The 25,120-nt window shown below is 41.0% G+C and overlaps 1 protein-coding gene across 2 annotated transcripts in view; it reads left to right on the forward strand.

Moving 5' to 3' along the window:
- The window catches only part of LOC132887089 (collagen alpha-1(XVIII) chain-like), a 214,242-nt gene that overhangs the window by 144,422 nt on the left and 44,700 nt on the right, over positions 1–25,120 (forward strand). For both annotated transcript variants that reach the window (XM_060922455.1, XM_060922456.1), the window contains exons 21-24: positions 1,345–1,380; positions 1,464–1,547; positions 1,641–1,706; positions 21,178–21,240. In XM_060922455.1, the coding sequence (XP_060778438.1) occupies positions 1,345–1,380; positions 1,464–1,547; positions 1,641–1,706; positions 21,178–21,240 (249 nt within the window). The remainder of the gene's footprint in view (positions 1–1,344; positions 1,381–1,463; positions 1,548–1,640; positions 1,707–21,177; positions 21,241–25,120) is intronic.

Here is a 25,120-nt window from a genome sequence, read left to right on the forward strand (position 1 = left end):
TCAGCAGAAATATGTACCTTGAAACTGGACAGATGAATGTTGGACAAAACCAGGCATCATTTTCCAGTCTTCAGCAGTCTAGTTCGGACGAGCTTGTGCCCACTGTAGCCTCAGATTCCTGGCTGATAGGACTGGAACCCGATGTGTTCTTCTAATGTTGTCGTCCATCTGTCGTGATGTTTGATGTATTGTGTGTTTGGAGATGCTTTTCTGCTCACCATGTTTGTAAAGAGTGCTTATTTGAGTTAATGTGAACTTGAAATAGTCTGCCAATTCTCCATTTCGGCCCTCAGAGCTAACACTTACCGGAGGCTTTTTGTTGTTGTTTATTGTCAAGTTTGTGTTTGGTTTTGGCCAGGCATCACCCAAACTGATAATCACATCATCAATTTTTCTTTGGTTAATCAGACACAAGGTATGGCACCACTCTTGCCAGAGCAGTTGGGGGTTAGGTGCCTTGCTCAAGTGCACTTCAGCCAGTCCTGCTGGTCCAGGGAATCGAACCAGTGATCTTTTGATCCCAAAGCTGCTTCTCTAACCATTAGGCCATGGCTTCCCCATGTTTATTATCAAAGTTATTACATTTCAAAGAGATCACATTTATTCCTCATTCTGGTGTTTTTGATGTGAAGAGAAACTGGAGCTCTTGACCTGTATTTGCATAATTACATGAATGATAAGGCACGGTGGTGTAGTGGTTAGCACTATCACCTCACAGCAAGAAGGTTCTGGGTTCGAGTCCAGCGGCCGGCAAGGGCCTTTCTGTGTGGAGTTTGCATGTTCTCCCCGTGTCCGCGTGGGTTTCCTCTGGGTGCTCCGGTTTCCCCCACAGTCCAAAGACATGCAGGTTAGGTTAACTGGTGACTCTAAATTGACCGTAGGTGTGAATGTGAGTGTGAATGGTTGTCTGTGTCTATGTGTCAGCCCTGTGATGACCTGGCGACTTGTCCAGGGTGTATCCCGCCTCTCGCCCGTAGTCAGCTGGGATAGGCTCCAGCTTACCTGCGACCCTGTAGAATAGGATAAGCGGCTACAGATAATGGATGGATGGATGGATGGATGGATGGATAAGGGGTGCAGGTGTTCCTATTAAAGTGGCAGCTGAGCGTATACTGTAGTTGTTTCTTCAGCGATTTTTCAAATAAAAATGGCACAAACAAGTAATAAAGTACCAGTCTGTAGTAATTATGGCATCCTTTCAAATTTCAGACCTCTCATTCTGTCTCGGAGTTTAAATTAAACTAATACTCTGGTTTTACCTGCTTTCAAATGTTATACTAATGCTATATACAGTACACTTTTTTATATGTTTACTTTCTTTCCTGTTTTTTTGTTGTATTCCAGGGAGAGAAAGGACATAAAGGGGAAATGGGGCAGAAGGTATATTCCCAAACAGTCTGTATCCTAATGTCCATTTCTGCCTCCTGTATTTCAACTATAAATGTGTAAACTTGTGTGTTTAGGGAGAAAGAGGTCTAGATGGAGTCAGTCTTCCTGGTCCACCAGGGCCGCCCGGACCACCAGGACCCATCATCAACGTTCAGGATGTGCGTTTGTTCATTTTAACATGTATCTAGATTTTCAGCTCAATTGAAAAATTGCTTATATTTCTTATTTTTATCTTTTTATCTACTTACCAGTTATTGCTGAACAATACTGAGGGCCTTTACAACTTCACAGGGCTTTTTGAACCTCGAGGTCCTTTCGTGAGTACATTTCCGACCTCTCAAGGGTTGTTCAGTTATTCAAAGTAGTTTTCTCATCCTGACGCATAATAATGTGGTATAATAATCATGCAATGGCACATTAGTGTCAATTCTGTAGTGTCACCTGTGTAAAGAGAGAAATATAGACCATATGTCAGGAATAAAACACTTTTTGGACATGATGTTATCGGAAAATAATCAAGAATGCAATAGAGCAGTTCAGCCTGATGCGAAGCAGAATTACTGAAGCACTGACGTGTTTTATTCCTCTTACACTACAGCAATATGTTAACAATATGCTTCTTATTTTATTTATTTAAAAAAAACACACATACAATCAGGGGCGCCACTAGAAATTTTGGGCCCTCTGAAAGAATATAATATTGCTTCTCTCTCTCTCTCTCTCTCCCCCCCCAAAAAAAAGACCCTTAGTTTATCCAGAGGAAATGTTATTCGTGTAATTTTCTAACAAAAAGCACACATGAATTCAAAAGTCAAAGTTTGTCAAACACCGGTAAGGACCCACTGGATCTGAACACCTCTACTGAATTGATCAGAAGACACTCCCTGTGTCCGAAATCATTCACTCGTTCACTACTCCCTACTCACTATATAGGGAATTACTATATAGAGGACTATATAGTGAGCTCATTGGTAAAATGAAAAAAAAAAACACTTTCGAACACTGCTCCGCTGTGCTGTTATTTACGTCATTACTGTCACACGTGCCAGATCAGTCGGCTGGTGGGTTTTCAAAATAATAAACGCATGTATTTTTTGTGATAAATCCATATTATACTGAGCGTATTTCCCACATTAATAAATACAAAGTCCCTGCGTCTTTCAGTTCTTTTAAATCAAGTCTGAATACTTTCTTCTTTGCTGCTGCTTTTTATTAAATCAAATTTGAGACTTTTAATTTGACTTCTTTCAGCGTGACTGCAATGCATGATGGGATATATTGCTTGGTTTGTGACCATCATTGTACACTATTTTTCATGATGCATTGTGGGATACTTTGAATGCACTATATAGGGTGTAATAATCCTCACTGTACATTCAGACAGCACTACAAAATGGCGACCTCACTATATACTGAGTAGGGAGCGATTTCGGACACAGGGACAGATATTGTTTATACCCTGATATTACTTTTCACCACTAGGTGTCAGTATTTAATTAGAGCCCCACCCAGGCTGTAGCTAGTAGATAAGCATAAACTGAACATCGGCTGGCCATGCTGTCGCAAAGAGACTTCCAAATTCATCCTTATGTCTCCTTCATGTATTGACTCATTATATACAGTACAGTTAAATTTCTATCTTGATGAGTAACTATTTAATTGATAGATGATTACCTGGTGCACTGCAAGAAATCCACCGAGTGTTTCTTTCTTTATTATTTTTTTTTTACTATGCCAATTTAATAGAAAACAATAAATACAGTAATCAGGAATCCAGAGAAAAACTCAACGTTCATCAACTCATTAAATAAAGACTTGAACAATAACAAGAAATGTAAATTTGAACAACTGCAAAACATCGAAACATACAAAGAGGTCATATGGCAGAGGATAAATCCCTCAACCTCAAATATTTAGCATCTCAATGTTCAACAGCCCCAAATGAGCTCGATAACCACTGTACATACTCTACATACAGTTTTAAAGTGACTTATGGGCTTTGTTGTGCATAATTCAGAATCTATCATATAATCATACTAACACAGTGTATTGTGAGAACTATGTGTATGTATTAGAGCGACGGCTACAATTATCGACACCTTAACGATCTTTTGGCCGTTGCAAAAGTAGAAAAGACTTTCAATACGTAAATTGTGCATGAATAGTTAATCAAACTTCCACTGGAAAAAAATGAGTGGATTCCCGATTACTTAGCGTATCAGATCACGTGACACCGTTCCACAAGTATCGACACCTTTGTCCACAGTTATCGACACCATTCCACAATTATCGACATCCAAATGATCATTCATTTAAAAAAAATCATCAGTATGTGGTATTAAGTTAACAAAACATAGTTTTTATTTAAATTTTGTTTTACATAGACTTATATTTAGCACAAAATATATTTTATATAAATATATAGATGTCGGTACTTATGTAAATGAGGAAGTAATTCTAATGTTTGTAAACAAATGAACTGATAACGTTTAACCTGTGTCAGAAAATCTTTTTGTTCCACTTTCTACCCACTTTCTAAGTATTTTCATCAATCACATTTTGTTAATCATTCGTTGTTTTTGTTTGTCTTAATTTCTCATTTTGTCATTTACCAATAAATGTCAACAGGTAATTGACATTGTAACCGCATGAAAATCCAGGTCAAAGGTTGCATGTCATTCCTCAAACCAAAATATAAAATGTCTACTGATATTGTAATATGCGGTTGATATTTACAACAAACTGCAAAAAAATATTTTCTGAATGGAATAGAAAAATCTGAATAGTTCAAGCATGCAATTGTTTATATGCTAGGAATTTAATTCTGGTCTAATTCTATTTATTGCAATCGGATTCCAAATACTCTATAAACATTCCATTCTGTTATGGATCAGAAAAAAAATATTATAAATCACAGCACTTTTATTTTCTTAAAGTACTTCATCTACTTCAACAACGTTACGCAAAGATCGATCCATAACAGCTGTAAATGTCCTTTAATTCCACAGGGTATCGATAATGGTAGACACCGGTGAAAGTGATCACTATTATCGACACCTCATGTGACTTCTCAAATGCGCATTTAGATACAAAATGGCAACCGTCAAATGAAAGAGTAAGAAACAGAGTAGGTTTCGACAAGGAGATCATGAAATATTGGTGAATTTGATAAGTAAAACCATGTCCATGATCTTTCCACCATGCTCACCTGCGATGATAACATCCGGGTTTTCCTCAAATTGCTGATCGTGCTGAAAAAAAATTCCATCTCAGGTAACGAGCTGTGTCATCAGACGACAAGATCAAAGGGCGAGGAGGGTCTTCTGGTTGATTAATTAACCAATAATAACTGTTGTAACTGACATTCACCTTTGCAAAACCGTTTTTTATTGGTAAATCTGAAAAGGTGTCGATAATTATGGATTGTCGATAACTGTAGCCAGCACTCTACTAACATTTGGATAGAATGAGCTGCATGCTTGGTTAGTAACATTAGCTGATCATAAAGGGAAACAAATATCTTAAAAGGGTGATCTTAAAAGTGGCAATGGCATTATTCCCTTTAAATCTTAAGTCAAGCTATCTAGCAATCTTTTTAGCCACTTTTTGTCCATTTCATTATTGGAATGTCCATATGAATGTTATCAGTTAAAACTGTACTTGCTTGCTATAGCTAGCTGCTCACACGGTTAAAGGAGAACTGAAGGCAAATTTTTTATGATCAAAATTCTATTTCTCTCATTTTATTAAATATCAGAATGCATTTTTGATCGCTATTGTGTCACTGCTATAGCAAGTTATGAGTGTTTGAAATATGCTCTGTAATATATCAGTCCATATGTCAAAGCGATGGCCGTAAACGAGATTCGTTGAGACCTGTGCGAGACATCGTAGGACGGAAGTAAAACGTACAGCAGAAATCAAAGTGACCAACATCTGCCAACGTTGTCAAAAGATGCGTGCGCCCTCTTTCAAATGCTGACGTTATCAAGCAGGAAGTTTTGTTTGTTTTGATAGCAATCAGGAAAGTTTGAAAAAAGTAGGCAGTAATCATCATTTAAACTCGTTTTTGTGCAATATTTCGTTTGGAAAACAGTTTTCAAAATGGCGGCACTGACACCTGGCTGACACTTCACATTTCGAAGTCCCGCACAAGTCTTGTGAAGATCGCGCGGATAAGCGACGCCTGCCGTGGACCAAACGAACTAAATTTAACATGGCTAAAAACCAAATAGGCCGATAAGTATAATATTTAATTGCAATTAGTTGCCAATACGAGTCACGATACAAGATTACTAAAACCGAAAACGTAATTGAATAACACGTTAATTAAGAAATAAAGCAAGTTTAAAAATGACTTCAGTTCTCCTTTACTTACTTACTTACTTACTTACTTACTATGTCGAGCTAGCTCGGCTAAGCCTTGACACATGTCTTCTCCATTCTTCTTTGTCACTCATTAGGGCGGGGAGGTCTGCAATCTGGCAGCCGATGTCATCTGCTATTTGCTCTGGGTATGTCCTCTTGGGACGACCCTGCGATCTCCTTCCATGGGAGGGTGTCCATAAAACTATTTCACCAGCCAGTTCCTGCTTGGTGCGCCAGCAATGCCCGGCGAAACGCAATCTCTATTGTCTGATAGAGTGGCTGAGGGGTGGGATGTTGGCATAGAGTTCTTTGTTCGTGGTATGATCATGCCAGGACCTGTTTAGAGCTGCGCGGAGCATACGGGTGTAGGCCCCGTCCAACTTCCTCTCCAGTTCAGAAGTCAGGGTCCAGGAGATTGAGCCATATGTAAGGACTGACTCCACTGTCGCCCTGAAGAAGTTCCTCTTTAGGTCGTCTGGGAGGGTTGATTTCCAGATCTTATCCATTCCGTTAAGGGCTTTCCATGCTTTTCCGAGTCTAATGTCGACGTCTCGTTCGGTCGAGGCAATGTAGCTACCAAGGTACTTAAAATCGTCCACCTGTTTGATCTTTTCGCCGCTCAGACTGCTCATACCTGCCGATGCATCTTGGTTCAGGCACATGAACTCCGTTTTTTCAGCATTAACGCAGAGCCCGATTTCTTTGGCTAGCTTCTCAATGCTATGAAGGAGTGAGGTTGCATCTCTTAGTTCGTCTGCCTGCTGGTTTCCCACCATGCTCCCGGTGGTATCGCAACCCAAGGTCATTGCTGTAGGCGTTGCCTGGGGAATACCACTAGGAGGTTAGCACTCCGATTTAAAGTTCTCCTTTAATGCAGCATAAATACTAAAAATCAGTCTGCATGAGCCTTAAGCCCAAAGCCCTTTATTTACAGATTGCTCTGTAAATACATTATCAACAAAATACTGCTCACCTCCTTCTGTTTTGGCTGGGAAGGGGGTTGAGGAAGGGTTTCTTAATCCTGAGGCTGCATCTGTGCATATTGAGGGCAAACTTCATTCATGAACAAGCTAGTTATTAGCATGCATCTTAATCTAGCTGGTGCACTCGCTGTATAATGGACTTATAAATTCACTGAGTTCTTTACAGACCAAAATTAAATTCATTACTCATCTCATTTCCAGTGGCAATAAAGGTAACCTATGAAATATTTAAGTAAAATGGCACTGCATTGTCAATTAAGTTATTAGTTTGATCACCCAAGCAGTGATTAAGGCATAGTAATAATCTTCTGTAGCATTAACATTAGCATGTTAGGTTAATAGCCACTGAAGGAAGGTTAGTGAATAAATGTACAGACTACATTTCTTCTGAAAAAAAGAGTAACTGTCAGCCCTTTTTCTCTCTCTCAGCTTTCTGCTGCCTCTCTTTACATTTCTGGCAGCCCAGTGTCTTCGTGGTGGTGTCAATTTACCATCAATTCTGTTTCTACCGTTAGTGCTAGATTGGAAAGCAACAAACCTAACGTGGTGTCACGCTCTGGCTCCGCCCACACAAGACTGTACCGTATAATGAATAGGGAGAAGGATGAAATCTAAAGACTATCTAGTCTAATAATTTTGCGTAAAATGGAAAATCAAAGCAGAAGGTTGTTGTATTTGCTCATTTTAAGAGACCAACTTATTAAAAATATTTTTAGTAAATTAACTTACACATGGTAATCATATTAATATTTCCTCTGAGGGCCCCTTGTCAATGCTGGGCCCTTAGAATCATCCTAACTTCCCCCTCCCTAACGGCGCCCCTGCATCCAATTTGTCTGATTAATCAGTAGTTTCATTTAATGTTGGGAAAAGTCTACAAAACAAGTTAGTTCCTGTTGTATTATAACAGTTATAACCCTCATCAGCCTTCTTTTCTCAAAAAATGTAAACTCTTCTGTCCTGAAGACTTTCTGGTACATGTCAGAAAGATTAAAGAAGTGATAATTGATTTTTATGCCTCCGCCACCATAAGGTGCAGGAGGCATTATGTTTTCGGGTTGTCCATCTGTCCTGTGTCCGTCTGTGCGTGCGTACGTCCCGAAACCTTGTGAACGCAATATTTCAAAGGCTAATGAAAGGGATTTCACCAAACTTTCACCATTTGTGCGCTTTGGGACAAACATGAACTGATTAGATTTTGAGATCAAAAGGTCTAAGGTCAAGGTCACTGTGAGGTCAAGTGTCTGTCCAAAAACCTTGTGAACACAATGTCTCCAAGGCTGATACAAGTAATTTCACCAGGTCACGATTACTGTGAGGCCAAATGTCCATCCCCAAATCACAAATTAAAAATGTCTGTAGTCTACCAGGCGGAGGCATCCCCATCGACGCCATTGGCATCGAGTTCTATCTAGTTAGTCAATTAGTTAATAGGTCATAGTTTATAATAGTGTTGTAGTCAAGAGCACCTAAACCGAGACCAAGTCATGACCAAGACCAGACTGTATCGAGACCAAGACTTGAGGGATTGAGATCAAGTCAAGACCAAGACCAAGGCAGGGCAAGACCGAGTCAAGACCAGGACCAGACCAGTGTGTGTGAAGGGGTGGAGGAGGGGTGGCAGCCGTTAACAAGAAGAAAAATTTCAAATTAGTAATGAGTCATGTTATTGGTCGCATTTGTAGCAGGAACTATTATATCCAATCACAGTAACCCTCCATCCATTATCTGTAGCCGCTTATCCTGTTCTACAGGGTCGCAGGCAAGCTGGAGCCCATCCCAACTGACTATGGGTGAGAGGCGGGGTACACCCTGGACAAGTCGCCAGGTTATCACAGTGCTGACACACAGAGACAAACAACCATTCACGCTCACATCTACAGTCAATTTAGAGTCACCAGTTAGCCTAACCTGCATGTCTTTGGACTGTGGGGGAAACCGGAGCACCCGGAGGAAACCCATGCAGACACGGGGAGAACATGCAAACTCCGCACAGAAAGGCCCCCGTTGGCCGCTGGACTCGAACCCAGGACCTTCTTGCTGTGAGGCGACAGTGCTAACCACTACACCACCGTGCTACCCAGTCATAGTAACAATGTTAACAAATAAATCAGATAATACACAGACAATTTAGTGAAATCTGCATGGTTGTAGTCTTGACCGGTCTTGAAATAAAATCCTGAGTCCTCTATGTCCGAGACCGAGACAAGACTGGGTAAAAATGCGGTCGATTCCAAGACAAGACAGACCAAGACCTTCAAAAAGTGATCTTGAGATCAGGCTTGAGTACTACAACACTAGTTTGTAGTTCATATTACATTGAATAGGCAACACGGTGGTGTAGTGGTTAGCACTGTCGCCTCACAGCAAGAAGGTTCTGGGTTCGAGCCCAGCAGCCAGCGAGGGCCTTTCTGTGTGGAGTTTGCATGTTCTCCCTGTGTCTGCATAGGTTTCTTCTGGGTGCTCCGTTTTCCCCCACAGTCCAAAGACATGCAGGTTAGGCTAATTGGTGGCTCTAAATTAACCGTAGGTGTGAATGTGAGCGTGAATGGCTGTTTGTCTCTATGTGTCAGCCCTGCAATAACCTGGCAACTTGTCCAGGGTGTACCCCGCCTCTCGCCCATAGTCAGCTGGGATAGGCTCCAGCTTGCCCGCGATCCTGAACAGGATAAGCGGCTATGAATAATGGATGGATTACATTCAATAAAGGACATCAGTGGCACTCTTGACCATTCTCCCAAATCATTATGAGCTACATTTTATGTGTTTATCGTGTTATAACCTGCCTTTCAGACAGCTTTATCTCTTGCAAAGCACTGACACTGGAGACTCCTTCCAAAAATGCGAAATAAACTCACAGAAAACTTTACCATATCAACACTTACACACATTTAAATATCTGTTCATGTGGAGTGTCTGATAGTCCCTGTTTAAGTTGTTACTATAGATATGTGTACTATATGTGTATGACAAGAAAACCCTGTGATTTGCCTTGTATACAAACTCCACTCTGACTTGATTCTTATTCTCTTCAGTATTGTTGAGACTGTTAGTAAAACCACTCAGTGAGGGTGTGTCAACTTGTAAGAAGAAAAACACTGTCCTAATGCTGAGTGATTGTGTATGAAAAGAGTTTGTGTGGAACAGTAAATGTTACTGCTAATGATCTCAATGCGTTAGTGATGCTTTCCTACAAAGCTCTGCTGTCTGTGAATCAGAGTGTGAATCAAAACAAGGAGAACATCATTAAATCTAATCAGTTCGATTTTCCAGTCTGTATTTGACCGAGACACGGTCTTTTCTTCCCTTGTATAAAAGCTCAAAGGCTCCAATTTCACACTGAGGAAAATATCTTCTGTTGCTGTATTTCAGAGGAGCAGTCTGGAGTCTGGAGTCTCACATCTATAAAGTTGGATTTTATGTTTAAAGAGATCAGATACAAAGCCTGTGACTGAAGATAATACATCCAGCTGGGCTTTATGCTGAGGGGGGGAAAAACAAGCTGGAAAATGTCTTTTCAACTTTTCTGCTCACAGTATTTATGTAAAATAGTATCTGAAAATTAATGAGAGAATGTGGCTTAGGATACGATACAGTGATGTCTGTTTATGCCACAGAGATATTGATTTCACTAATCTGATTGGTCAGACGGTGTTGATTAATTTGAATGCTTAGGTGTTGATTGATTTTCTATGGCAGCAGCGGGAAAAGTAGTTCAGGCTGCAAAGCAAATCACAGGTTTATATTAATGCACTCATTCTGATACGTTTTATTGTAACAACTCATTCACAGGGCGGTACGGTGGTGTAGTGGTTAGCACTGTCGCCTCACAGCAAGAAGGTTCTGGGTTCGAGCCCAGTGGCCGACGGGGGCCTTTCTGTGTGGAGTTTGCATGTTCTCCCCGTATCTGCATAGGTTTCCCTCACAGGCCAAAGACATGCAGGTTAGGCTAATTGGTGGCTCTAAATTGACTGTAGTTATGAATGTGAGTGTGATGGAACTCATTCACAGGGACTTGACAGATACTCTGACAAATCCATCCATCCATCCATTAGAAGAAGAAGAAACCTTTATTTGTCACATGCAGGGGCGCTTTATCAACACCCGTGGCCCAGGGGCTAGGCCCATCATAGGCTACCTGTCAACACTACCCTTACCGTTGGCCAGGAAAACACTCTTATTTTATTTGCAATACGTGTCAAGCATTTACATTGTAAGCGCGTAATTAGCCTAGAAGCCTACAATAGGTTATGTTTGGCTCAGCGTAGCTGCGCAAGGCCCATGCTCACATCGCTCAACACATCCGACCACAGAGGGAGAGAAGAACGCGCGCATTATCAGAGCTGGTTCTGATTATTACCACGGACAGGACAGTGATACTGCGTAACTTTCACGCAGGGGCATGGCCAGAGATAACCACACAAGCGCGCGTGCGCTAATGTAGACCTATGTGTTGTAAACATAAGACACACACACACCTACAGACAAGTCCTTTTAAAAAATAAAATACATAAAAATAGCTCAGCGGCATGAAAACAAACATTCACTGCAAGTCAAGGTACTTGGCTTGGCGGCCACATGAAACGTAAACACCATGGACAGCGGCCAAACTCATAACTCAACAGACCGAAATACATGAAACCAAGTCCTACTAGGGTCTATTTTACCGATCTATGTTCAAACATCATGCAAGTCTTCCTTCTCCTTGAATAAGACCGTGCATTCAACTGCCTTTTTGACATGACTGCATCGAAATACCACTTGCAACAATATTTCACGCACTCCATCAAGAAAAAAGTTAAACATGATGAACACGGGCATACTGTTTTGAGCATACGATTTTTTAAAAAGAAACTAGCTACATCAAAGTCCTTCAATAAACCCATCCTTTAGCGCAAATGAGCTTAACCTAGTTCAAAGCATGACGCTAGCAGTAGCTGCATAAGGCAAAATCATGTGGGCCTTTCGTCAACAACAAGCCACGGTGGGCAAACATTAATAATCAAGTGTCCTTACCTTAAAACGTTGTCTTGACCACAGAACTTCTCAAGTATTTCACTTAAATCCACATGGGTTAACAACACACCCAACACAGCTAGCGAGAAATGTGGATATGCACTAGCTTTGTATTGCTATTCCCCTCAGTATGCTTACTCTGTCTGCTGCCCGAACTGTGAACATTATAGGCTACAATCTTTTCATCAATTTCTTCAGTAGATGCCGTTTTAGACATTTTATTATCCCCATCGAAATATGCTATTATACTAACAGGATTATAACTCAAATCACACGACACGTATTCAAATCACAACTGATTTATTTTACTGTTGGACAGATCATAGCATATCTAGCCTAGCTACACATAGCCTAGCTGCTGGTAGGCTGATAACTGATAAGTAGCTGATATTCTGAACAGATTGGTGATCCTTACCTTAAAAAAGTCTGTGACTTTAGGCAACGATTCTATCATTACCTGCATCTCTCTTTTTTTTTCCTTTTATGCGCCCCGCTAACATGTGAACGCTTCATCTTTCAAAGCCTCTAAATTTGTGTCTCAGTAGTCTGTAGTCTGCAGTCTTTGGCCCGCTTTCGTGCGTGACGTTACATTTTGTTACATTTTATTCTGGTACAGTTGTGGGTGTTCGCGTCGCGAACCACATCCACCATGTCTCTTACAGCAGGCTACTGTGCACTCATTTATTTCTAACCTTATTTCTATCCGTACATTAATGTAGGCCCACGATTCTGACAGTTTATTATTTTATTAATATTACAAGGCCCCTGATTGGCTGTGGCCCAGGGGCTTGAGCCCCCCAAAGCCCCCCCCTTAAAGCGCCGGTGGTCACATGCACACTTCAAGCACAGTGAAATTCATCCTCTGCATTTAACCCATCTGAAGCAGTGAACACACACACCCAGAGCAGCGAGCAGCCACACCAGAGCGCCCGGGGAGCAGTCAGGGGTTAAGTACCTTGCTCAAGGGCACTTCAGCCCAAGGCTGCCCCACATTAACCTAACTGCATGTCTTTGGACTGTGGGGGAAACCGGAGCACCTGGAGGAAACCCACACAGACACAGGGAGGATATGCAAACTCCACACAGAAAGGCCCTCGCCGACCGCTGGGTTCGAACCCAGAACCTTCTTGCTGACCGTGCTAACCACTACACCACCGTGTATCCGTTACCACTTATCTACCCACTATCCCAGCTGATTACGGGAGAGAGGCGGGGTACACCCTGGACAAGTCGCCAGGTCATCACAGATTCCAACAAATCTAAAAACAATTAACAGAATTAAAAACGTGTTGTTACTCCAGTATCAGTGCTTTGTACTGTAACAGTTAGAGGTAAAGCTGTATGTTTTCGCCTCCGTTTGTTTACATTAATGGCATTTAGCAGACGCCCTTATCCAAAGCGACGTACAACGTACCCAGAGCAGCCTGGGGAACAGTTGGGGGTTTGGTCAAGGGCACTTCAGCCATTTCTGCTGGTCTAGAGAATCAAACCGATGACCTTTTGGTCCAAAAGCTGCTTCTCTAACCATAAGGGCATGGTTTCCCCATGGCGTTCTTTGTTTGTCTGTTTCCAACGTAATACAAAAAGTACTGAATAGATTTTGATGAAATTTTGAGGAAAGGTGAGCCATGGACCAAGGAGCATTTGATTAGATTTTGATGCAAATCTGGATATGTATGTGGATCCAGATTTTTTTTTCTTTTACTGTTCCCAATGTAACTCAAAAAGTGCTGAATGGATTTTGATTAAATTTAGTGCACAGTTTTAGTATTATTCTAAGTTCAAGTGATTTGATTTTGATGTTGATAATATGTGGCTTGGTGGAGGTATGAACTCTACCAAGTACCCTTCTAGTTCTTTAAGTTTTTGGACATGGGAGAGTCTTCAGGGCAGAGAACTTTGAGCTTTGTAGTTTCTCTGTAACATGACAAGCTTATTAAAATGAGAAAATAATTGAAGCAGGTGAAGGAGTGACTGTTTATAGTTGTTATGCTATAAGCGATAACAGGAACTAACTTCTTTTGCAGACGTTCCACAACATTAAATATAACTATACAGATAATGGATAAAAGTGTGATATGTCGGTCTTGTAATCGTATCAAAATTGTAATCATTGGTAGATTAATGTGGTATCAGAGGAATAAAATCTTATGGGAAGTGCTATAGGAAAATCATTAATCCCAGAGTGGTAACAGAACCTCTGCTTCACATCAGGACACATCACATGACCCAGCCATTGATTATTTTCCTACATGATTCATGGTGTTTTATTCCTTACATGACAAAACTGCTTTGCTATGATTTTTGCTGGTTTTTGCAAATTAAGTACCCAGAAGTACATGTGTAAAAGTGATTTATACCACAGTATGTTTAGTATCTTGGTATAAATAGTACCTTTGACATTCTGACATTTGCTTTTAAAAGTGAGTTCACGTTGTTATTATTATTTTACTCTTATTTACTTCAAATTCAAATTTTATTTCTCACATACACAATCAGGGCGGCACGGTGGTGTAGTGGTTAGCACTGTCGCCTCACAGCAAGAAGGTCCGGGTTCGAGCCCCGTGGCCGGCGAGGGCCTTTCTGTGTGGAGTTTGCATGTTCTCCCCGTGTCTGTGTGGGTTTCCTCCGGGTGCTCCGGTTTCCCCCACAGTCCAAAGACATGCAGGTTAGGTTAACTGGTGACTCTAAATTGACCGTAGGTGTGAATGTGAGTGTGAATGGTTGTCTGTGTCTATGTGTCAGCCCTGTGATGACCTGGCGACTTGTCCAGGGTGTACCCCGCCTTTTGCCTGTAGTCAGCTGGGATAGGCTCCAGCTTGCCTGCGACCCTGTAGAACAGGATAAAGCGGCTAGAGATAATGAGATGAGATGAAACATACACAATCATACATAGTATGACATGCAGTGAAACGCTGAGTGCAATGCTGCATTAGTAGTAAAAATAGTTGAAAAAAAGGAAAAGTAGTAAAGGGAGGAAAATAGAATGTAAGAAATAGAATACAAAAAATAAAAATAAACTTTTTTCAATATTTTACTTTAAATGAGTTCAAATGGTTCATGAGTTGAGTTATACACGTTTCCACTTTATACTATTTTAACACAAAGTATTTTCTGCACATTTCTACACACAGTCTATTACATTGTTTTTTCGCTTTTCTTTTTACCAACATGGATGCTGGATGGATTTGCTGCCTTTGACTATAAATTAGAATCTTTATTCAGTGTAGGAAATAAGGAATTTTAAACAGACTGTCACCAAGTCTGAAATGTTGTCTGTCTGTCCAAATTTCAGCCTGTCTAAATGATGGGCCAAAGGCCCGGAACCATGCAGCCGGGGGTCTGGGGCCCGCCTTAGGGCCCTGGAAGCTGAAGGGCTTTAGATGTCTGGAGATGGCTTCTCAGCTATTTCCAGGCGCATTTTTGTGATCTTCAAAGGCCAAATTACATTTGACATTATTTGTTAATTACACTACAAATTGAATATCATTTACAAGAAAATGTCAGAAGATTCAAGAAAAACTTGCTTAATGTTCTACCCAAGATAACAGTCGTGCACACACAGGTCAATTCCATGTCTAGAAAAAAGTATGGGGGCCAAGGATGTTCCAGTTGGTTAGAACTGACTGGTACTCATATATCGGTACGATAATAACACTCATGAAACATTATCTCAACGATGACTATTTTTATACTATGTTTATAATAAGTCTATAAGAAATTTAGTAATTAGCAATACAACTATTCTTACATAATAGAGTTAAAATTTTGAGGACAAGATTCAAAGTAACTTTATAACAAAATGACTTTTAAAAATGACTCAGATTGAGACATGGTCATATCATTTGGCATTCAGGCTAAAATCTGCTGGACTAGAACTTAGAAAACAGCAGAGGTGGAAAGAGTACTAAAATATTATACTCAAGTACAAGTACTGTTACTCTGATGAAATTTTACTTAAGTACAAGTAAAGTTACCAGACAAAATATCTACTCAAGTAAAAGTAAAAAGTAGATCATTTAAAATATACTTTGAGTAAAAGTAAAACGTTACTTTTAACAATGGGTGTTTTCTGCCTCCATTGTGTTGTGTAAAAATGAAAAAGAAGAAGAAACAAGGATATATGTACATCTCAACCCAGATGTTTTATTTAAAGGAAGTGTATCAAATTGAATGCTTAGGATAATGCTGCATTAAAACTGAGACAAACAAAAAAGGTCAATACACACAGTCATGTCGTTTACATCGCCCTGACCACACACAAAGCATTGTACATGAAATATGAAAGTGAAATGTTGCACCGAAATCTCGTAGCTTGCCTGTGTGCACTGTGTGTTATTGAACAATTCAATTAAAACATTATTTGTTTTGCTTAGTATTCCTTTCTGGCCTGTTGGATGTAGAATGGTAGGAGGACTGATCACGTCAGGTTGGCGAGCTAACTTGCTTGCATGATTAGCCAACCGAATAACAGACTAGTTACCGTTATGTTACAGTACCAACAGGTTGCTACTTCAACATTAGCAATGCCATCCACTATTTTTGGAATATAACCAGCCTATTGTCGGTTTTACTATGGAAAGGAAACATTATGATCAGGGGCGCAGATACGTTTTTTTGAACTGGGGGGGACAAAAAACTGGGGGTGACAAAAAACTGGGGGGGACAAAGCTGCCAGCAAACCAACCCCAACCCCGATATGCCTGTCAAACTTGTTGTGGGTAACCATAGCAACCAAGCTCGAGCTCGCAACCTGTGCAGTCTGCGCAGCTCAACCAACCGAATATCAGTCTTTGTTTTGTTTCATGTGAGTTGTTGCAACTATGTATACACTGCTGTGCACCTCAATAAACTGAATGGTAATTAGTCTTTTGATTTTTCTGTGAGGTTTGCCTTATGCAAAGAAAAAACGTCTATGCTGTCTTTCCTCCCTATAAGTGGGGGGGACCGAACGAGGTGAATTTAAATCTGGGTGGGACGAATCCCCCTCGTCCCACCCTCTATCTGCGCCTGTGATTATGATGCCAATGACAATACTTGCCTCAACATGCTTGCGCAGATTAGACGTCAAATTTTTGTATGCCGCAATGGTTGTCTTCTTGGGCACACATAATCTGCATTGCATAATGAAACTGTCACCCCTTTTCTCTACGAAGCTGAAGTGATCACGTAGGGCCAGGGGTGCACTTCATTACTGGAAGAAATTGCGTTTTCTGCAGGGTCGTCCACCACAGGTTCCTCGGTCTCCTCCATGTCCGCAGGGGCGCTTTATCAACACCCGTGGCCCAGGGGCTAGGCCCCTCATAGGCTACCTGTCAACCCTACCCTTACCGTTGACCAGGAAAACACTCTTATTTTATTTGCAATACGTGTCAAGCATTTACAGTGTAAGCGCGTAATTAGCCTAGAAGCCTACGATAGGTTATGTTTGGCTCAGCGTAGCTGCGCAAGGCCCACGCTCACATCACTCAACACATCCGACCACAGAGGGAGAGAAGAATGCACGCATTATCATTACAGAGCCGGTTCTGATTATTACCACGGACAGGACAGTGATACTGCGTAACTTTCACGCAGGGGCATGGCCAGAGATAACCACACAAGCGCGCGTGCGCTAATGTAGACCTATGTGTTGTAAACATAAAACACACACACCTACAGACAAGTCCTTTTAAAAAATAAAATACATAAAAATAGCTCGGCGGCATGAAAACAAACATTCACTGCAAGACAAGGTGCCCTAGAATCGCCATCAGTTTTTAATATCTATATGGACTTTGTTGTCAGGATTGCACAGCATGAGATATCAAAACTGTACCCAGATACAGGCTTCAAGTTCAGATATTGCATTCCAATTGAGGTATCCACAAGAGAAATGCGTACGAAAGCATGAGCATCAGGAGAGGGTTGCATAACAGAGATTCTATACGCAGATGATCAGGCCATACTCGCTGGATCCATCGAGGAGCTTCAGAATATTCTTCAGTTGTATGATAAGACCTACACCCACTTTGGTTTACAAATATCATATGTCAAAACAGAAACAATGGCTTTTAACGTCAATGAGGATATCAAATGTAAACCAAGTATCATTTCCCTTGGCAGCACTAATATTAAAAACGTCCGCACCTTTAAATATCTTGGTTATAATGTCAGCAACTGTGATGAATCCTCACACTTCCTGCATGCTAGGATAAGTGCTGCATTCATGAAATGGAATGAACTGAAACACGTTCTAACCGACCACCGAATACTACTAAAAACCCGTATAAAGTTCCTAGTGGCATGCGTTCGATCTCGCCTCCTGTACAGCACACAGGCATGGCAACTATCATCCAGTGAAATTCACAAAATTGAGGTAGTGTGGCACGGCTTCCTAAGGAAAATGATTAAAGGTGGATATAAACGAAAGAATGCCCCTGACCAAAAGAACACTACAAATGAAGATATAGACTGGAGCTACAAGATGTCCAATGCTGACCTCCGGAAACTGACAGGAATCCAGGATATAAAACTATCCTGCTACGTACAACAACTAAAATATATTGCTCACGTTTGCCGGATGGGCAATAACCAAGTGCAAAAGCAGCTCCTGTTTGACAAAAATGGTTACAAATGGACGAAATGGGAAAATCTGCTGGGCATAGACACCCAACAGATAAGACGTATGATGATGGACAAATCAAACTTTGAGCAACTGCTGCAACTGCTACAGCAGAAGCACCCCTAGAGAGTTTAACTTTTGACAGGGGAACATAATGATGAAGGTACTTGGCTCGGCGGCCACATGAAACGTAAACACCATGGACAGCGGCCAAACTCATAACTCTACAGACCGAAATACACGAAACCAAGTCCTACTAGGGTCTTTTTTACCGATCTATGTTCAAGCATCATGCAAGTCTTCCTTCTCCTTGAATAAGACCGTGCATTCAACTGCCTTTTTGACATGACTGCATCGAAATACCACTTGCAACAATATTTCACACACTCCATCAAGAAAAAAGTTAAACATGATGAACACGGGCATACTGTTTTGAGCATACGATTTTTTAAAAAGAAACTAGCTACATCAAAGTCCTTCAATAAACCCATCCTTTAGCGCAAATGAGCTTAACCTAGTTCAAAGCATGACGCTAGCAGTAGCTGCATAAGGCAAAATCATGTGGGCCTTTCGTCAACAACAAGCCACGGCGGGCAAACATTAATAATCAAGTGTCCTTACCTTAAAACGCTGTCTTGACCACAGAACTTCTCAAGTATTTCACTTAAATCCACACGGGTTAACAACACACCCAACACAGCTAGCGAGAAATGTGGATCTGCGCTAGCTTTGTATTGCTATTCCCCTCAGTATGCTTACTCTGTCTGCTGCCCGAACTGTGAACATTATAGGCTACAATCTTTTCATCAATTTCTTCAGTAGATGACGTTTTAGACATTTTATTATCCCCATCGAAATATGCTATTATACTAACAGGATTATAACTCAAATCACACAACACGTATTCAAATCACAACTGATTTATTTTACTGTTGGACAGATCATAGCATATCTAGCCTAGCTACACATAGCCTAGCTAGGACTCCCTATGCGTCATTCACTTTAGGGAGTCCCCTAGCTAGGACTCCCTAAAGTGAATGACGCATGAAATGGAATGATGAATGACAGGTAGTAAATTTGAACAATAAATGGTCCCTTGTCATTCACAAGGGACCATTTATTGTTCAAATCACTAGCTGTCATTCGTCATTCCATTTCATGCGTCATTCACTTTAGGGAGTCCCCATTTTATTCTGGTCCAGTTGTGGGTGTTCGTTTCACGAACCACATCCACCATGTCTCTTACAGCAGGCTACTGTGCGCTCATTTATTTCTAACCTTATTTCTATCCGTACATTAATGTAGGCCCACGATTCCGACAGTTTATTATTTTATTAATATTACAAGGCCCCTGATTGGCTGTGGCCCAGGGGTGTGAGCCCCCCGAAGCCCCCCCCCCCTTAAAGCGCCGGTGCATGTCCGCCATCGTCTGTGTGAGACTCGTGCGCGCGACAACTGTCCTTCCCGTGATTCATTTCCAGAACGCATTTCCCCTTCTCCATTTTAGCCTTTATTTATTTATTTATTTATTTATTTATTTATTTTACTCAGTAACGGTTGTGATGTAAAATGTACCGAAGTACACTACTTAAAAGAAAACATACTTAAGTAAAAGTAAAAGTACACTCTTTAAAAATTACTTGAAAAAGTATAAGTACACAAAAAAGCTACTCAAGTACAGTAACGCGAGTAATGTAATTCGTTACTTTCCACCTCTGGAAAACAGATGAAAACTCCTCGAAAGAGAAACCAATCAAAGCCAAAAGAGTGAAAGTGATGATCATGCCGTTACCATGGGAATAGTCTTTTATGAATGTGTAAGTGCGTGTTCATCACTCCGAGTCCGGTGTTACCTGAGTAAGGTGACAAGTTTTATGTTTCATCTAATTTAGGTAATTAAAAAAATATATATTATTTAGCAGTGGGCACATAGGAAAGTGTAAAGTATACAGTTTCTGTCAATATGTTTATCATGCTTGTATGATAAAAACTCATGGAGATATTTATCTAAATACATGATTTACTCATTCTACACCTGCCGAGCTTTGCCGGAGAAGCTCTCGACCCCAGAGGGTTAAAATACAATGAAAAAAAAAAACACTTTGTCAGGGTCCAAAACCTGTAGTAGACTGTTTTAACGTTAGTGGTAAACCTACCCAACTGATAACAGCATCGCGTGGGAGGCGACTTGTCATTCATCGAGAGCGTCTGTGATCGGCCAATCACAAGCCGTGTTACGACATAATGTATCCGCCCAGTATAATATTTGGAAGAAAATTAGAAGTAGATTAGAGCCATATCTTTACAATTTTTCATGGGCCATGCAGTTTGATGCTTTTGAAATACAGACAGACAAATCCGAAAATTACCAGTCAATGTCCGCCGGTCCGGCCTTATTTCCCACACTGTTTACTGATAACTGCTGGACTTTAAGTAGTCCTTTTAACCTTTTTTTATCCCCCCACTGGCCGAAAGGCCCAAAGGGGGATTATGTCGTGGCGATGTCCGTCCATCTGTCTATCCGTCCGTCCGTCCCAGGAAGGGTACTCACCTTCTGAAATCAACTCCTCTGACAATTTTTGGAGGAATTTCACGAAACTTGACAGGATTCTTTGTTATATGTCAGTAATACGCGTATTGCAATTTCGTTCAATTCAGTCCCATTTCACCAGAGTTATGGCCCTTGATTACCAAACTTGTACTTTGACAATTTCATGAGGGTGTATTAAGCACTTATAGCATAGATATAGTTGCCAGCGGGGGATATTGTGCTCTCAGAGCACTCTTGTTTCATTATGTGTTTGTTTTTTTTTCCAGGGGCCAAGAGGTCCAAAGGGTGACCGTGGCATCACAGGAGTCCAAGGCCCCCCAGGGTTAAAGGTAAGGCTGATGAGGCGGAAACCTGGTCTAAAGCCAGGCAGCAATTTATTAATGAAATCCTTCAAGTCTGAGCAATTTGGAAATCAGAAATGCTATTTTCGTCATGCTAATCTTTTTCTGACATGGATGTGTTAAAATATCACTCTTCCAAAAAGCCACTGAAGCCAGTTCATTCGTGATAGATTTTAATCAGAGAAGTGACTCACTAAATTCAAGATTAAAGAGTGACTCCATATTGAGTTTCTGGCAAGTACAAAGCACTGATGTGTAAGAGCTTAATCATTACCAGACACACACACACACACACACACACACACACACACACACACACACACACAAGCAAACTCGGTCCAGACCTTCTCAGAAAACAGAATGAGATTGTTATCCAAAAGTAACCTCTTTTAAAAGGTCTTCGGGTGCTTTCTTTGCCATATGGTTTATATTAACCTGAAAGTGTGTGCGTGAGTGCATGTATGCACGTGCCTGCGTGTGTATCTTCACCCTGCAATGCACTGCTATACCACACATTACCCACATTTGCTTGCATCTATATGTAGTACGTTTGTCTGTTATGAAAAAAAAAAGTCATAGGTTTCTTTGTCATGATTTCAGTATAAATGCCTCATAAACTGCAATCTGATCTTTTCAAGTCATAATAGTAAATTTTTTTTAACAAGTAACCAACATAACAGTTTGGAGTGCTCAGTCTTTATTTTAGGAAATTATTTGAACTCTCAGATAAGGTGACTGATGAGGAAAGTATGTTGATCCTTATATATAGTAACAAGTAAAACCTCTTACTGGTTCAACCATCCACTTCCTGTAGCTGCCAATCAGTCCTGCCTGGAGCTTAGGAGGTATTTTCACTCATTCCTCTCCTGCAAACTCTATCGTTTCAGGTATAATTTGTGATGCCTTGCTTGAAAGGCCTCTTTAAAATCACGCTTAGTAATTCGGTACTTGAACTAATTCAGTCATATGGTTTATGTCATTTTTCACTTGAAAGTGTGATACGGCAGAGTGTAATAACAAAACCACATTTTACAACCCCGATTCCAAAAAAAGTTGGGACAAAGTACAAATTGTAAATAAAAACGGAATGCAATAATTTACAAATCTCAAAAACTGATATTGTATTCACAATAGAACACAGACAACATATCAAATGTCGAAAGTGAGACATTTTGAAATTTCATGCCAAATATTGGCTCATTTGAAATTTCATGACAGCAACACATCTCAAAAAAGTTGGGACAGGGGCAATAAGAGGCTGGAAAAGTTAAAGGTACAAAAAAGGAACAGCTGGAGGACCAAATTGCAACTCATTAGGTCAATTGGCAATAGGTCATTAACATGACTGGGTATAAAAAGAGCATCTTGGAGTGGCAGCGGCTCTCAGAAGTAAAGATGGGAAGAGGCTCACCAATCCCCCTAATTCTGCGCCGACAAATAGTGGAGCAATATCAGAAAGGAGTTCGACAGTGTAAAATTGCAAAGAGTTTGAACAGATCATCATCTACAGTGCATAATATCATCAAAAGATTCAGAGAATCTGGAAGAATCTCTGTGCGTAAGGGTCAAGGCTGGAAAACCATACTGGGTGCCCGTGATCTTTGGGCCCTTAGACAGCACTGCATCACATACAGGCATGCTTCTGTATTGGAAATCACAAAATGAGCTCAGGAATATTTCCAGAGAACATTATCTGTGAACACAATCACCGTGCCATCCGCCGTTGCCAGCTAAAACTCTAGTTCAAAGAAGAAGCCGTATCTAAACATGATCCAGAAGCGCAGATGTCTTCTCTGGGCCAAGGCTCATTTAAAATGGACTGTGGCAAAGTGGAAAACTGTTCTGTGGTCAGACAAATCAAAATGTGAAGTTCTTTATGGAAATCAGGGATGCCGTGTCATTCGGACTAAAGAGGAGAAGGACGACCCAAGTTGTTATCAGCGCTCAGTTCAGAAGCCTGCATCTCTGATGGTATGGGGTTGCATTAGTGGGTGTGGCATGGGCAGCTTACACATCTGGAAAGACACCATCAATGCTGAAAGGTATATCCAGGTTCTAGAGCAACATATGCTCCCATCCAGACGACGTCTCTTTCAGGGAAGACCTTGCATTTTCCAACATGACAATGCCAAACCACATACTGCATCAATTACAGCATCATGGCTGCGTAGAAGAAGGGTCCGGGTACTGAACTGGCCAGCCTGCAGTCCAGATCTTTCACCCATTGAAAACATTTGGCGCATCATAAAACGGAAGATACGACAAAAAAGACCTAAGACAGTTGAGCAGCTAGAATCCTACATTAGACAAGAATGGGTTAACATTCCTATCCCTAAACTTGAGCAACTTGTCTCCTCAGTCCCCAGACGTTTACAGACTGTTGTAAAGAGAAAAGGGGATGTCTCACAGTGGTAAACATGGCCTTGTCCCAACTTTTTTGAGATGTGTTGTTGTCATGAAATTTAAAATCACCTAATTTTTCTCTTTAAATGATACATTTTCTCAGTTTAAACATTTGATATGTCATCTATGTTCTATTCTGAATAAAATATGGAATTTTGAAACTTCCACATCATTGCATTCTGTTTTTATTTACAATTTGTACTTTGTCCCAACTTTTTTGGAATCGGGGTTGTATAAGAAGAAGAAGCCTTTATTTGTCATATGCACACTCAAGCACGGTGAAATTCGTCCTCTGCATTTAACCCATCTGAAGCCGTGAACACATGCATGCCAGCAATGAGCACACACACATACCCAGAGCAGTGGGCAGCTATACTACAGCGCCCAGGTAGCAGTTGGGGGGGGTAGGTCAAGGGCACTTCAGCTGAAGGCCGTCCCATGTTAACCTAACCTGCATGTCTTTGGACTGTGGGGGAAACCGGAGCACCCGGAGGAAACCCACGCAGACACAGGGAGAACATGCAAACTCCACACAGAAAGGTCCCCGTTGGCCACGGGGGTTGAACCCAGGACCTTCTTGCTGTGAGGCGACAGCGCTAACCACTACACCACCGTGCCACCCCATGTTCCCATTATATCATGTTTCCATTGCCAGGTGACCTGTAGTGTAAAGTAAATGTATACCTGCACTGAAATTACTTACCCTCCTAGCAAATGGACAGAACAATGACATATGGGAACTTTCATGAGTTTTTATTCGAGTCAGGCAGCCACCATTTTGACGGAAAAAAAAACACTTGTTAGAATCTCTTGACAACCATCTTCAGTGGTAAAAATAAAAAGATTTGTTAAAGGTTCATTGGACTTTTAGGGGTTTCTAGTCTACTTTAAATGGGGGAAGCCATGGCCTAATGGTTAAAGGGGAACAGAGGGCAATATATAGAGTAAATATAACAATAAAACACACATTAACGAACCTTATTCAAGACTTACAAAAGTTTTTTGTTCTAAGGTTGGAAAGTTATAGTGTTTTGAAAGTAGCTCGAGCAAACTATTTCTGCAGTTTGAACAGCCCGCCATGATATTAATTTTATCCAATCAGAATGCACGTTCATTTTCTCTGCGTAACACTCATGACGTATGTATGTGCCCAGTTGTGTTGGCTCATTGAGGTTGGGAATAGCACGTGTGAATCAGAAAGTAGGATGAATTGTAAGTGATCGGCTACACAATGCCACAGTGTGTTGCTTTCGGGTGTAATAACAGGACCGATGGAAAGCATAACGATCCTCCAGACGTGTCTTTTCACTCGTTTCCGCTGAAAAACACCAAGCGAGTTCGAGCTTTCTTCTCTTCTTTCGTCATCACCGGAGTCGAGAGTACCTCCCCTAGGTTCAAACTGGTACCCTTCTAAGCCATAGCCTGCTTGCAGTGTGTCTTGCGGGATCTTTTCGTATGATTCGAC

Source organism: Neoarius graeffei, chromosome 5 (genome assembly GCF_027579695.1).
Source record: "Neoarius graeffei isolate fNeoGra1 chromosome 5, fNeoGra1.pri, whole genome shotgun sequence".
In the NCBI taxonomy this organism is placed as follows: domain Eukaryota; kingdom Metazoa; phylum Chordata; class Actinopteri; order Siluriformes; family Ariidae; genus Neoarius; species Neoarius graeffei.